The sequence below is a fragment of the Sminthopsis crassicaudata genome, chromosome 5, assembly GCF_048593235.1.
Source record: "Sminthopsis crassicaudata isolate SCR6 chromosome 5, ASM4859323v1, whole genome shotgun sequence".
Classification (NCBI taxonomy): domain Eukaryota; kingdom Metazoa; phylum Chordata; class Mammalia; order Dasyuromorphia; family Dasyuridae; genus Sminthopsis; species Sminthopsis crassicaudata.
In genome coordinates this window covers 271206901-271221314 of record NC_133621.1, presented here as the reverse complement: position 1 = coordinate 271221314, position 14414 = coordinate 271206901, and the positions used below count along the sequence as shown (strand labels likewise).

Here is a 14414-nt window from a genome sequence, read left to right as displayed (position 1 = left end):
GATTAATAGCTTGTTCTATTTCTTTTTCTGAAATGGGACTATTTAAGCAATTTATTTCTTCCCATGTTAATCTAGGAAGCGTCAAAAGAGTTGATAAAGGTGTCCTTAAGAAGCCATGTAAATCCGTTGAACAAAATGTGGAAGTCAAACAAAGAAGAGTTGATAAAGGTGTCCTTAAGAAGCCATGTAAATCTGCTGAACAAAATGTGGAAGTCAAACAAAGAAAGAAAGGTAGAGGCTTAATATTCTGGATTTACTAAAAATAGATTATTTGCTTAATTTGTTACATGCCAATCCTCTTAGAATAAGTAAGCAACATAAATAGTAAAATCATGCAATAACAAAATTGATTGTCAGTGTTTAATCTTCTCAGTAGACCAGAATCTACAAGATGTTCTGATTTTCTCCTTTAATCAGTGTAGCAATTTCCACAAAAGCTGAAAGAGACTAGATTAGATTTGTATCTTTATTGTGCCTTAATGGTCTTTGTATTTAATTATTAATTCCTACCTCTTTTTTTTCAAAGTTTAAAATCTTGAGGTATGAATATTCCCATATAAAATCTATATATAAATGATTGTTTCCTTTTTTTCTGTCATTGTAACTTATTATCACTAGCATCCTTGACACATACAATTTTCTGAAACTTTTGTTAAGTTCATCTTTTCACTACTGAATCACTCTCCATTTTGTCATATTCAAACTGTTTCTAGGTTAACTAATTCTTAAAATGAATTTCAAATTAACTCCTGGAATGTGTCTTGTTTTATGTTTCCTTGATTTAATCAGAGTAGCTTCTAGACTTACTGGAAGAATTAGGTGTCATTTACTTTATTTCCATTTTTGCATGAGATAGTCCTGCCAGTGATTTTACAGTTACCATTTATATTTGTTTCTCTCAGTTTTGTTAAATATCATTTTGGTTCTGTCTTTTTGATTTTGTCCTCTTTCTGATTATGTCTTGAGGTTTTGTCTCTGAACTTATGTCAAAAAGTGCTATCATGAATTAACTTTAGAAATCCAGTTAATTATATTTCTTTTTTTGTGTATGTAAATCTATGACTTTTGAAGGATGCATATGGTCTGTGATCTTCATAACCCAAAGCAATTCTGCAATCTCAAAAAATGAACATTTCTTAGTCCCTAATGGGAAGGAAAGCTTTCTTGCTAATCCCTCCTTCACAGTTTCCAGTTGGTCATGTTGTCCATTCTCTAACTTATCTCATTTTTTTCTTCACCTTCCTGACTCCATTTTTTGTTCTCTCCTACTTACTCAGTTAAGTTCTTGTAAACTCAGTTAAGGTTAGTAAGGCCAGCCTCATGTCCTTTGGTTATTGAGAAAATCCATTGATTCTATTTGTTTTTTACTTCTAGCCTAACTAATAAATTGATCATACACACATAAATTTCTTCCAGTTTATATTTCAATGGCAACAATTTTTGCTAAAGTAAATATGTAAATCAATCTTTACAGCTTCCTATGCTTTGCTCATGGGAAACAGCATCTCACAAGAAACTTCAAATCCTGCAGTAGATTGAAATTGCAAAATAATCAGATCCATTCGTAATTAATAAGATTGAATTTTTTTATATTTTATGTCTTATCTCAATATAGATTGAAATAGACAAAATTATATCTGTCATAACTAGCATTACTGTTAATGGGGAGGGGGTGGGAGAATTTCATTCATAGAAGAAAAGTAATTCTAAATAAAATAAAATTTCAATTAAATATTACTTTAGATGTTAAAGGAGAATTGAAACTTAAAGGACTATCCAATGGAGGACAGGAAGATTTCAGTAATAGTGACCAGAAACAGGTATGGAAAAGTGATATTTTTGATATTTTATTTTAGTAAAAGTGCCTTTCATATTAATTTTTCTAGAAGCATATTTTCAAAAGTTAGTGTAATTTTAAATGTATTTATGTCTTATTGAAAAGATTTTCTTTGGAATTATAGGGACTAATATGAAAACTCCAATCCTAGCTATGTAATAACAGTGTGAAGGAACAGTCCCAAAATAGTGCATTTTGTACATTTCTTAAATGACAAAGAAGCTAATTTAAATGATTTGATTATTTCATTGTTTTTGCCTTATTCAACAAAATAATTGTGGTAACAGAATTATCATAGATCTGGATGCGTGTGAAAGAGCATCTTAGTCCTGATTTCTTTCTTATACACAAGCTAAAATTTATTGTCACTGATGGCAAGGAAAGAATCCAGAATGTCAATATCTAGAAATGTATGTCATTTTAGAAAACTATACTAAATTCTATTATTGCTCAAAAATGTTAATGCATGGCATTAAAATGCTATAATAATAATATCTTAGTATTAATAATCGAAGTTATTGTACTTTATCTTAGTCCTAAATAACCAATCCTGTCTATAGTATCCCCCAAAAGTAGTTGATCGCTTTCTGTGACTGAAAAATTACTACCCAAATAAAGCAGCCCACTGTATATTTGAACAGCTCTAATAGTGTGGGATGTTTTCTTCTATTGATCAATAATTTGCCTTTCTATATTGTGCAACAAGGGCTAATGGTTCTGACTTTAAGAATCGAGTTGAAGTAATCAAGACCTGCATTCTAATTGCTAATATTTTGGTGATTTTTATCCTGGAATCATTTAAATCATATTTTCGATAAACTAGACAGCCCCACTTGTTGAGCAGACCTTCCTGTGATATGGCATGGCTGACTTCTGAGATCTCTTGTACTTCCTCTGGACTACACTTTCCCTTATCCTATCTAAGCATAATAATGTGGAATTATGAAGACAGAATCAAGGCCTGTTATGTCTCATGAAGAATATTCTCTTACTTTTGCTGCAAAGATCACATTAGCCCTTTTGATAACCTCATCATTAAACTTATGGCCCATTAGCGAATAATTCTATGTCTTTCTCTGAGAATTTCTATGGAAAATTGTTTTACCCCAGTGTGTACATATGCAGCTGATGTTTAAAAGTCTTATTCCAGTATCTTAAATTTATCCCCTTTGAAATGTTTCTTCTTGTAATTGTAAAGATTTTGTTTTAATCTGTAAAGATCCATTGTAATATCAGTTCTGTGATTTATTTCATCTGTAGCCTTTACTAATCCCATGCCATTTACAATCAACTAATAAGTATTTGATCTATCACTTCATCCTGATTATCAATGTAAAATGTTGAACAGAGTAAATATTGAGGATGAAGCTATCTGTTGCTTTCCAGGGGGATGAGTATTCTTTAGATCTGCCCAATGAAAAAGGCTAAATGTTTCTTTATTACAATTCACATTTTTGTCCTAGTCAACAAAGATCTTGTGAGAAATGTTTTCAAATACTTGTTGAAATCCAGGCACGCTGGGTTTTAACATTCCTGGAACCTAGTCTTCTATTCTCTGCAGTGATGACAATTTTATTGAAGAGGAAACTTAGGAGGGTCTAGTATAACTTCTTTCAATGAACACATCAATTCTTCATTATCCCCCCTTACATCCTTTTATGGGAAATATGGGAAATATAACTGGGGCCAGTATTTCCCAGGAGTCAATACCATTCAGCTTTCCTAAGCCCACAGCAACTCCCTGGTAAACTGTAATTACTCAAAGATTTCAGGTGAGATTCTTCAGTTCAATGTGCTAATTAGCTGGAGGGGCTTATGGTGCTAATTCTAACTGCATAGCTTGATCTCAATCGAGATGGTCTCATGATACCTCATGCTCTAGTCTCCCTGTAATGTCTTCCTTAACAGAAATTAAAAGAGTCCTAAAGCCCATGTTTCAGATGCTTTCTGTAAGATAGAATCTGATCGCGAGTCTTTTGATCATGTTCACTTAGTTGGCACAACCTGCACAATCAAGGGACAAGAGAGGCTGGAAACACAAATCAGGTCATACAGCCTTACCTTCCCACAGCATCTTTCCACAACTAGTTTCCAGTTCACAACCTGGGCCTTCAGTCCTATTTCTTTCTGGCCGACACATTTTGATCATTTGGGTGAATATCTCTGCCCAAGAAACAAGAATGGAAATGACCATTCCAATGTGATATCTTAACAATCAAAAATTATATACCATATAACTTATCCTCATTAACTGATTATAGAACTTCAATCTGAATATTTCCCAAATAGTACCCTACTCATCAACAAGTCAGTGAATTGAATTGAGCCCTTACTTTGACATGAAAAGATTCTATTCTTTCCTCTGTCTTCATTAAAGAGAATAAAGAGAATTCTATCATGAAAAGAGCAATAAAGAACACAACTGCTTTAGAAGGCTTTATGGACCCTAATAATGAATGTCTGTAGTTAGAAGTTCACTGTCAACTTGTTAGGGTTATTGTGGATGAGATTCCTGTCCACATGTAATGCATTCATTTTCTTGATAGATCTGTATATTTAGAATATAGTGAAAATCAGGCAAATAAAGTGTTGCCATCTCATTTAAATCATGGCTTAAAATGTCCAATTTTGGGGAAATGATATTCAAGGTAATTTAAAGTAGGTTATTTTGGTATAAACAGCTAAGAGGCATAGTGGATAGAGTTGCAGGCCTGGAGTCATGAAGATTCATCTTCATGGGTTCAAATATGATTTCAAATAATTGTTAATTATATAACCGCGAAGAAGTTACTTAAACCTTTTTTTGCCCTAGTTTCCTTATGAGTAAAGTGAGCTGGAAGACAAAATGCAAAATATTCACGTCTCTTTGCAAGGAAAACCTCAAATAGAGTCATAAAAAGTCAGAGATAACTGAACAACCATAAAAAAATTAAATGATAGAATATGACTCTGTCATGTAAACAATTTTTAAAATATAATTTATTCCAAAATACCTATAGGTATGCATCATAATTGTGGTTTGTTCCATGTAATTATGGAACTATAATCCCAACTCATCTGAACATTTGAAAAATTGTACTGGATCAGGGAATCAGGTCTTCCTTAACTATTTTAAAGTCATCACTTCCTACTCTATTGGTACCCAATAATTCTGTTGATGTGCTTAAGATATATATCGGAATAATTTCTTATTTCTTTTTCTGAATTATATACAAAAATCATCGGCCTTCTCTTGCCCATTCCTATTCTCTGATTTGTATAGAGACTTTGGACTGGAACCAAACTCAGAAAGGGACAATCTATGCAGGTCTATTTTTTGAAAATACAGTTATTTTACTGTGCATACCCTTTGACCCAGCAGTACTACTACTGGGCTTATATCCCAAAGAAATACTAAAGAGCTGAAAGGGACATGTATGTGCCAAAATGTTTGTGGCAGCTCTTTTTGTTGTAGCTAGAAACTGGAAGATGAATGGAGGTCCATCAGTTGGAGAATGGTTGGGTAAATTGTGGTATATGAAGATTATGGAATATTATTGCTCTGTAAGAAATGACCAGCAGCAGGAATACAGAGAGGCTTCGAGAGACTTACATGAACTAATGCTGAGTGAAATGAGCAGAACCAGAAGATCACTATACACTTCAACAACAATATTGTATGAGGATGTATTCTGAAGGAAGTGGAAATCTTCAACATAAAGAAGATCCAACTTACTTCCAGTTATCAATGATGGACAGAAATAACTACACCCAGAGAAGGAATACTGGGAAGTGAATGTAAATTGTTAGCACTAATGTCTGTCTGCCCAGGTTACATGTACCTTCGGAATCTAATGCTTATTGTGCAACAAGAAAATGGAATTTATTGTATCTAGGTTATATTGTAACATATGTAAAAATGTATGGGATTGCCTGTCATCAGGGGGAGGGAGTAGAGGGAAGGGGGGATAATTTGGAAAAATAAATACAAGGGATAATATTATAAAATATATATAATAAAAAATTTAAAAAAAAAGAAAATACAGTTGTTTTAAATCACATTTATTTTTCTCTCCAACTTAAGTCGTAATTTAGAGTTGCTATTTTTACACTTATTTTGATCTTTGATTTAAAGAAATGTAAAAGTGAGCACTAGAGAAACATATAAAAGTAGTAAAGAATCTTATGAATTAAAAGAGTAATGAGTTTAATTTTTTGTCCCATCCCAACTTTATATTTTACTTGTTTTTTAGATTTGAAACATATCTGTATTATAATTTTGATCATGTAAAATTACCAATGAAAAATAAAATACCTTTTTTGGAAAAAAAAATTGTCCTTTTAGAGCAGGAAAAAAGATTGATATGAAATAGGAAATTTTCCTTTATTTTGATAGGAATTATAGTATGGCACAAACATAATAATTTACCTAATACCTTGGATATAATATCTTGGATAATATCTTGGATAAAATTTACTTTCCAATTTCATTTTTAGGGTAAATTTAAATATTTTTGAAATTTGAAACACAACGATTTGGGACTAACGATTAAGTTTAACTATGGTTTGTCTATTTTTAAATTGATCTTTGTCTTATTTCATTATCCAAGGATAAAGTTACTTTAGAAACAACCTGCATACCAGAAGAAACAGTACCTAAAAAACAAGTTCAGTCTCTTTGTGCTCCATTTTTGAAGAAGGAAATAAGGTCTGAAGGACCAGAATCCAATAGGAAATCTGATAGTGAAACGACTTCAAAAGAAAGTTGTCAAAAAACATGGATTGAGGAGGAAAAGGAATTCAAAAACAATAACTTAATTGATGACCTGTCCAGCAGGTCTTCAACGTGGGTCAAAAAAGAAAGGACATAGACCGAGATTAAGGCAAAAGCCTGCGGGGGCTAAGACAGCCCGGGAACAGGATCTAGAGAGAGAGAGAGGGGAGGCTACTCAAAACAATGGTCAAGCATGTCTCGTTTATTAGCTTACAGTTACAGAATTTATAGGCAGAAAACCGCAATGCCATGTATGCATAAGGATTGGGTAGCATGATAGATGAGTCAAATATTTTTGTAACATTTACCAGGTGCAGATTATGAGACGGTTAGGGGCCCAAGGACGGGGTGGAATAACGTAGTTTTGTCTATTCCATATCAGTTCTGGGAACTGTGGTCTTGACATTCCTCAGAAATCATCAGCCTCAGGGCCGTGGTGACCTGGGTTTGTTCAAGAGGGGGGAAGAGCAAGGGGAAAGGTTGGGGAAGGTTCCTGACATGTCCCCCATTTTTCTTTAATAATGAGGCACTCAGGCCTCGTGACCCATTTCCAGCAATACCGGGAGTGTAATGGCTGGTGCAGGTGTCTTAACACTCACGCAGTACAGCCTGGAGGTAGCTGGCCATTGGACGCTGTCTTAGGTCATTGGGATTGTCCATACCATCCGTGGGATTGCCACGCCAACCCCTGTCTCAGATGGATAGATCGATCACTCAAGGTTGCCCGTCATGGCATCACAATGGTCTTATAGCCGTGGCTCATTTTTAAACCTTTCCCAAAGATACCCGGGTTACATATTGCAGAGGTCAAAGTTTTTCATAAAAATGGCAAGGAACAGATTGTCAGGATCCATGAGGGGTACAGGGAAAGAGGGGTAAGGGGAGGGTGATTTCTTAAAAGCATCAGGCTTAACCAAAAACAAAGAATCATCTCAAAGCAATACATGAAGTACTCTTAGAATATTAAAAAGTAGTTTCGAGTGCCAATGCACCCGCAGTATCAATTCATGAATTACAATTCTTAGGAATACAATTGATAGCATAACACAAGGTCCTAATATCAGAGAGATACAATATGTCTCTGGAGAAGGGATATGAAATGGTGTTACAAAGCAAACTGTGCATGTATAAGGGAGTTATAGTAGGGTGAACAATTATAGTTATAGTAGGGTGAACAATTGTCAGGTTTTTTGAAAACAGAGACAAAGTTTTCGAATTCTTTCTGCTGCCCGCCGAAGTCTGGATTTCTTCAAGAGGTGGTCATTAAAATGCAGGGGTTCGATGTTTTCAGCTTTGCCTTCTTCTTGGTCTTGTATGCGATGGTAGTATATGTGATTCTTCCTGCTAATTGCTGTATCTACTTGGGTTTTTACAAAAGATGTTAGTTTATTAAAGGCCCAGGGGCCAAAAGAGATGAGTAGAAGGAGACCTATAATAGGCCCGAGAAGGCTAGGGAGAAGGGTGGAAAGCCAAGGAGAGGTAGAAAACCAATTTTGGTACCAGGATTCTTGTTGTTCCCTCTCTTTCTTTCTTTTTTCTAGGCTATCTCTAACCTTCTGTAAGCTATTTTCTACAAGGCCTAATTTATCGGAGTAAAAGCAGCAATTTACAAAGGTCCGGGTATAGAGTGGGCCACCAATCAGAGGTGGAGATTTTTGAGGTACTCCATACCACGTCTCCCCAGGAATTTTGCACTACCCAAGTATAGTTGAGTAGTTGGTAGGGAGAGGGTAGTGCTGAGGGGGTCACTAGAAGGAGGATAAAAAAAATGAGTTGCATAGCGGTAAACTAATATACTAAGCAGGGCAGGGAATTGATGTGTTTGGACAACAGCAGCAGAAGCTAATAAGGAGAATAAGCGCTATTATGATGACAACAGCTGCAATAAGAAGGAGAGAAAAATACATTACCCCTGCGTTGGGCCTCTGGAGCTGCCGAGTGTTGGGATGGTGGTCCGGGGTCAGGGAATAAAGCTTCTCAGGCTCCTTGGCCTATCTGTACCTGTAAGAAAGCAGAAGGGGCTTTTCTCAGGGTTTTCCCCTGGGTGGTTGAAAGGGTTTGACCAGGCGCTCAGGGAGCCATCTGGCATTCTGGGCCTGGGAGTCATAAACACATGCGTGTCCTTTTCCCCAAATTAGAACAGGGTCAGGACCATACCACTTGTTGGTGAGTGGATCTCTCCATTTGACCTGAGCATAAGTATCAGATGTAGAGGGGTGCCAGAGACGGTCTGCTGCTGACTTCCCATTATCATCCAACGTTAGGAAGTTGAGCACAAAAAGCGCATGATTAAGGACGGTCTTCTGGTTGCCAGCTCGTGAGTACAGTAATTCAGGGCCTGATTGTAGTTTATTAATCATTCTCTTTAGAGTCTGATGTGCTCTTTCCACTATACCCTGTCCTTGGGGGTTATAAGGGATGCCAGTGATATGTTTAATACCCATGTGTGCACAGAACTGTTTGAATGAGGAGCTGGTGTATCCAGGGCCGTTATCTGTTTTAAAAATTTTAGGCTTTGGTGCCATAGCCAGGGTGGCCACAACATGGCTGATAACATGCTTAGTGGCTTCTCCAGTTTGAAGGGAGGCGCAAAGGAACCCACTGAAAGTGTCAATGGACACATGGATGTATTTTAATTTACCAAGCGATGGAAGATGGGTGACATCCATTTGCCAAAGCTCTCCAGGTATCAGTCCCCGTGGATTGATTCCTAAATGTGGTTCAGGTAAGTGTACTAAACAGCCAGGGCATTGTTTAACTATCTGTCTTGCTTGATCTTTTGTGATCTTATATAGGAGTCGTAGGGTGTGAGCATTTAAGTGGTGCATCTTGTGTGCCTCAGTGGCTAGGTCAACAGGAGAGGCTAATTCACTTGTAGCTAAGAGAGCTTGTTTGGTGGCTAGATCTACTTTCGTATTTCCTTCTGTCAGGGGACCAGGAAGGTCAGTGTGTGCACGGATGTGGCAAATAAAGAAGGGGTGACTTCTTTCCTGAATCAGATTTTGTAATTGAGCAAACATAGGGGAAGCATTAGTAGAGGGCTTGATATAAGGAACAGTTTCAAGCAGTGGAACAGAATTGGCAATGTATGCACTATCAGTATAAATGTTCATGGGACCGGGGATATTCCTGAATACCCAGAGTATAGCGGCTAGTTCTACAAGTTGAGCAGATGCATAAGGCGTGTGAAAGGAAGTGAGTTTTGAGTCTATTGTGACTGCAGCTGTCCCTGATGAAGAGCCGTCAGTAAATATTAGATGAGCCTTTTTTATAGGGCTAGTCTTGGTTATACGTGGAAAGGTAACTGAATTTTCTGTAAGGAACTTAATAAGTTTATCTGGAGGGTATTGGTTGTTCAATGTCCCTTGATAAGAAATAGTGGCAATAGCCCAAGCGTCACTCCTTTGTTGGAGTTGTGTCAGTTCTGTGCTGGTGTATGGGCAGACAATATGGTCGGGATCTTTCCCAAAAATTTTTATGGAGAGGGTCCTTCCTTCTTGTAGAATCTCTGATACAAGTATGGGATAAGTGGCAAGTATTTTATTAGGAGTTGCTGAGCTATGGATCCAGAACAGGGGCATTCCTTGCCATAGCAAACCGGTGGGAGAAAAGGTTGTGGAAAAAATGAGAAGCCAGAGTTTTTTTGCAGGGTCATAGTATCCAATCTTTTGAGTGGATATTGCCTGATTGACTTTCTGTAAGGCAGTCTCACCTTCCTTTGTTATGGAGCGTGGTGAGGAAGGGTCCGAGTCTCCTTTTAGAATGTCAAAGAGGGGTTTAAGATCCCCTGTAGTTAATTTCAGATAGGGACGTAGCCAATTAATATCCCCTAGAAGTTTTTGGAAATCATTTAATGTCTTAAGATGGGCGGTACGTATCTGGGCTTTCTGGGTTATTACTTGAGAAAAATGTAGCTCAAACCCAAGGAAAAGTTGGGGGAGGGTAGTTTGGACTTTTTCTGGTGAAACTTGCAGGCCTCTCTTTTGGAGGGCTGAAACTAGACTATCTGATTGGGGTTGCAGCTGTATAGGTTCCCGAATTCCATGATTATTCTTTCCTAGTCCTTGCTTGGGAAGGAATCCTTGTCTCAACATTTGCTCCGTGACAATAGAATTGGGGCTACACATGATAATGCCCATTTGAGATAAAATATCTCTACCCCAAAGGTTGATGGGGAGGTTAGGAACTATAAAGGGGCGTACTATGCCCTTGTTTCCTTCTGCATCCTCCCATATCAGCATTTGTGTAGATTCCATAGTCTCCTGAGTCTGTCCTATGCCTTGGAGATGTGTGAGAGATGGTTGCAGGGGCCAAGAGTTGGGCCATTGGGAGGCAGAAATGATTGTGGCATCAGCCCCTGAGTCAATTAGTCCCGTAAAGGATTTGCCTTGTAGTTTTAGTTTTAAGGTGGGCCTCTCTTGTGATAAGGACTGTACCCAATATATGTCAGATGACCCAGGGTTAGATATTCCTCTCTTATTTTTGAAAGCTGGGAAGCTAGTGTCTAAAGGGAGTGGCAGTGCTTGAGCCAAACGTTGTTTCGGGGGAATTGTAATAGTGCGGTGGGGGGAAGAAGCGATGACCTTAATTTCTCCCTCATAGTCATTGTCAACCAAGGTGGGGTGAATAATTATCCCTTGAAGGGTACATGAGGCACGGCCTATAATGAGGAAAAAAGACCCAGGTGGCGGAGGTCCAAAAGAGCCAGTAGGCAAGGCTTTTGGGCCGTCCTCAGGTTTTAATACTGTGGTGGTGGAGGTACACAAGTCCACCCCTGCGCTCCCTGGGGTTGCCCTGTGGAGCTGGGGAGGAATTGGGGCCCCGTGGCTGTGTGAACAGGTCCTTGAGGGGCCCGGGGGGGGCCCCGTCTGCCGTTTCCCGGAAGGGGAGGCAGAGGAGGCAGAGGTCTTCCTTCAATATCATGTGTGGATTTGCAAGTGTTGCCCCAGTGATAGCCTTTTTTACATCTAGGGCACACAGAGGCTGGCAGCGCTCGTCTATTTTGAGCCGTATTGCCAGGAAATCCCTGAAAGTTAGAGGGGCATTGTCGGGCAAAATGTCCTTCCAAGCCACATTTAAAGCAAGTTTTCTGGTGCCCAACAGTCTGTCCTGTATTAACTGCTGCCCCTATAGTGAGTACTGCCTCTGACATGTTTTTCATGGGATCTTGCAGGGCCAATACTGCTTGAGACATTTTTTCTAGTTTGCTCATAGTAGTGTCCTGAACATCTCTGCAGAGTTTGATCATCTCATTAAGGGATTTATCCTGCCACTGGCCATTAAGGACAGCGCGGCATGAACTATTGGCATTTTCATAAGCTAATCTTTTTATAATAGGGTCATCAGCCGCAGCATTCCCTAAAGTACGTTCGGCAGTCTCTAGAAGTCTGCTTATGAATTCAGAATATTCCTCATCCTTTTTCTGGCTGATTCTGTTTAAGGGCATAAAAGGAGAGCCAGTAACAGGGAGGGCCCGCCATGCCTTATGGGCAGCGTGATCAATTTGTTCTAAGAGTCCTGTAGGAAATTTTTTCTGTTTTTTCTCTAGGGCGTATGGTCCTCTGCCTGTTAATTTCTCATAAGTCCAATCTTTATTTTTGGTTTTAAGGTTTCTTTTCTCTATGATCCTACACTGGTGGTCAAATTCAGATTGCCAGTTTATGAACTGTCCTTTAGTCAATACCGATTGAGCAACTTTCACCCATTCGGTAGGGGTCAGTAGACCACCTCTTTTAGCAGCTTCTAAGGCCGACAAGGTAAAGGGAGCATTAGGGCCATAATTTTTAACAGCTGAAAGAAGATCTTTCAAATTTTTAAATCGGGGTTTGACAAAGTCTGTTTCTTCCTCAGAATCCGTCCCTCCCTCATTTTCTTCTATTTTTTCCTCATTTTCGTCTTCATCTGTCCCTTCATCAGTATTGTCTGCTTCTTCCTCCTCACTCCCCTCTTGCGCCGCATCGGCGCCATGAGTGGCTTTTTTCTTTCTAGTAATGACGGGAAAATTAAAGGAGCTACGTTGTTTAACTTTTGTAGGGTTATTCCTAGGATCCTTTTTAGGGCTAGAGTTGTGTTTGGCTAAAGTCTGGGAAGGCGGGGCCAGATTTTCAAGATTGAGCAAGGGGGAGGTTTGAAGGGAGGCTTGTAAAGCCGAAAATTCCTTTGTCATTTCAAGATATTGTTTCTGTAAATCTAAGGTTTTCCGCAAGGCAGACATGCGTTTGGTAATATCCTCCTGGACTAGACTAAGATCTGGAGTAACAAAGGGGTGAGAAAGGGAATTCTTAAGGATAGGAGGGGCCGAAGGATGTTGTGAGACATGCACCCCACAGGGATCATAAGCAGCGACTTCCTCTTCAGTGAGACTCTCACTGTCTTTTCTATTTCTTGGCTGGTTTTGTTTATAGGGAAAAACAGGAAAGGCCAGGAGGGAACCCTCCAAAGGGGGCAGGGGGGATGATGAGATGGGCGGATATATGGATTTAGGTTGGTAGGGGGGCATTTCAATAATCACAGAGGGAGCCTTTTTAGGGACAGATTCTGGTGGAATAGAGCTATGTGACACGGCATGAGACAAAGGACGCAGGCAAGACTCTGCTTCTATAAGTAATTGTCTAATTTTGCCACTATTGTTTGAATCTTCTACAATGTCATTAATTAATTTCCAAAGGGTTAAAACCTTCTGGGGGACGCTTTCTCCTCCCTGGATTTCTTTTTTAATGAGTTCGTTTAGGTCTTGTCCTACCTTTTGCCATTTTCCTGGATGAATGTCAGGACCGTTTATTATAAACCAGGGGCAAACTTTATCAATATAGATAAAAAAATTTATAAGTTCCTTCTTTTTAACTTTAATACCTCTCTCTTTAAAATTTTCTTTAAGCTCTCTAACAAAATTTTCTTCCTTACTCAACTTAGATCCCATGATATCGACAGACGCGAACACTTACCTCTTTTTACTTTCGTTTCACGGAGCTCCGTAACGCCAGCAGCCTGGGGGAGCGAAATCGTCTCTGGGGGTCCGGACGGGTGGGGGGAGCGTTCTGTCGGGTCAAAGTCCCTATTTTTGAGCCTTCACGTTGGGCGCCAGTTTGACCTGTCCAGCAGGTCTTCAACGTGGGTCAAAAAAGAAAGGACATAGACCGAGATTAAGGCAAAAGCCTGCGGGGGCTAAGACAGCCCGGGAACAGGATCTAGAGAGAGAGAGAGGGGAGGCTACTCAAAACAATGGTCAAGCATGTCTCGTTTATTAGCTTACAGTTACAGAATTTATAGGCAGAAAACCGCAATGCCATGTATGCATAAGGATTGGGTAGCATGATAGATGAGTCAAATATTTTTGTAACATTTACCAGGTGCAGATTATGAGACGGTTAGGGGCCCAAGGACGGGGTGGAATAACGTAGTTTTGTCTATTCCATATCAGTTCTGGGAACTGTGGTCTTGACATTCCTCAGAAATCATCAGCCTCAGGGCCGTGGTGACCTGGGTTTGTTCAAGAGGGGGGAAGAGCAAGGGGAAAGGTTGGGGAAGGTTCCTGACAAATTGATTTTGTGGAAAAGGTAAAACGTAAAGGCCCTCTAAGGGTAAAAGTTCTTCAGACATTTTCAGGGCAAACGGAACAAGATCGGCCATATGCTCTTTCATGCAATTTAGAGATGAATTTCCAAGAAAATATTCTTCAGTGCTCACAAAATAGCACCCTACAATGTAAGAATGACAATGAGCCAGAAATGGAACATACTTGCAAAGTAAATGAAGAGGATATTGCTTATGTTGCGAAAAATAGAAAAAGAGCCGGTTCCAAAATATCTATAAATAAAATGAAGG

The 14414-nt window shown here is 38.8% G+C and overlaps 1 protein-coding gene and 1 long non-coding RNA gene across 2 annotated transcripts in view; one reads left to right on the top strand and one right to left on the bottom strand.

Annotated features, from left to right (window-relative positions):
* The window catches only part of LOC141543990 (uncharacterized), a 74709-nt gene that overhangs the window by 57089 nt on the left and 3206 nt on the right, over nt 1-14414 (top strand). The window contains exons 12-13 of the mRNA XM_074269639.1: nt 76-231; nt 1744-1820. Of these exons, the coding sequence (XP_074125740.1) occupies nt 76-231; nt 1744-1820 (233 nt within the window). The remainder of the gene's footprint in view (nt 1-75; nt 232-1743; nt 1821-14414) is intronic.
* LOC141544650 (uncharacterized) lies at nt 6772-14122 on the bottom strand. Its single transcript, XR_012482733.1, has 2 exons — nt 13535-14122; nt 6772-8591 (listed from the first exon to the last, which is right to left on the bottom strand). It is a non-coding gene; the product is annotated as an uncharacterized LOC141544650 (long non-coding RNA).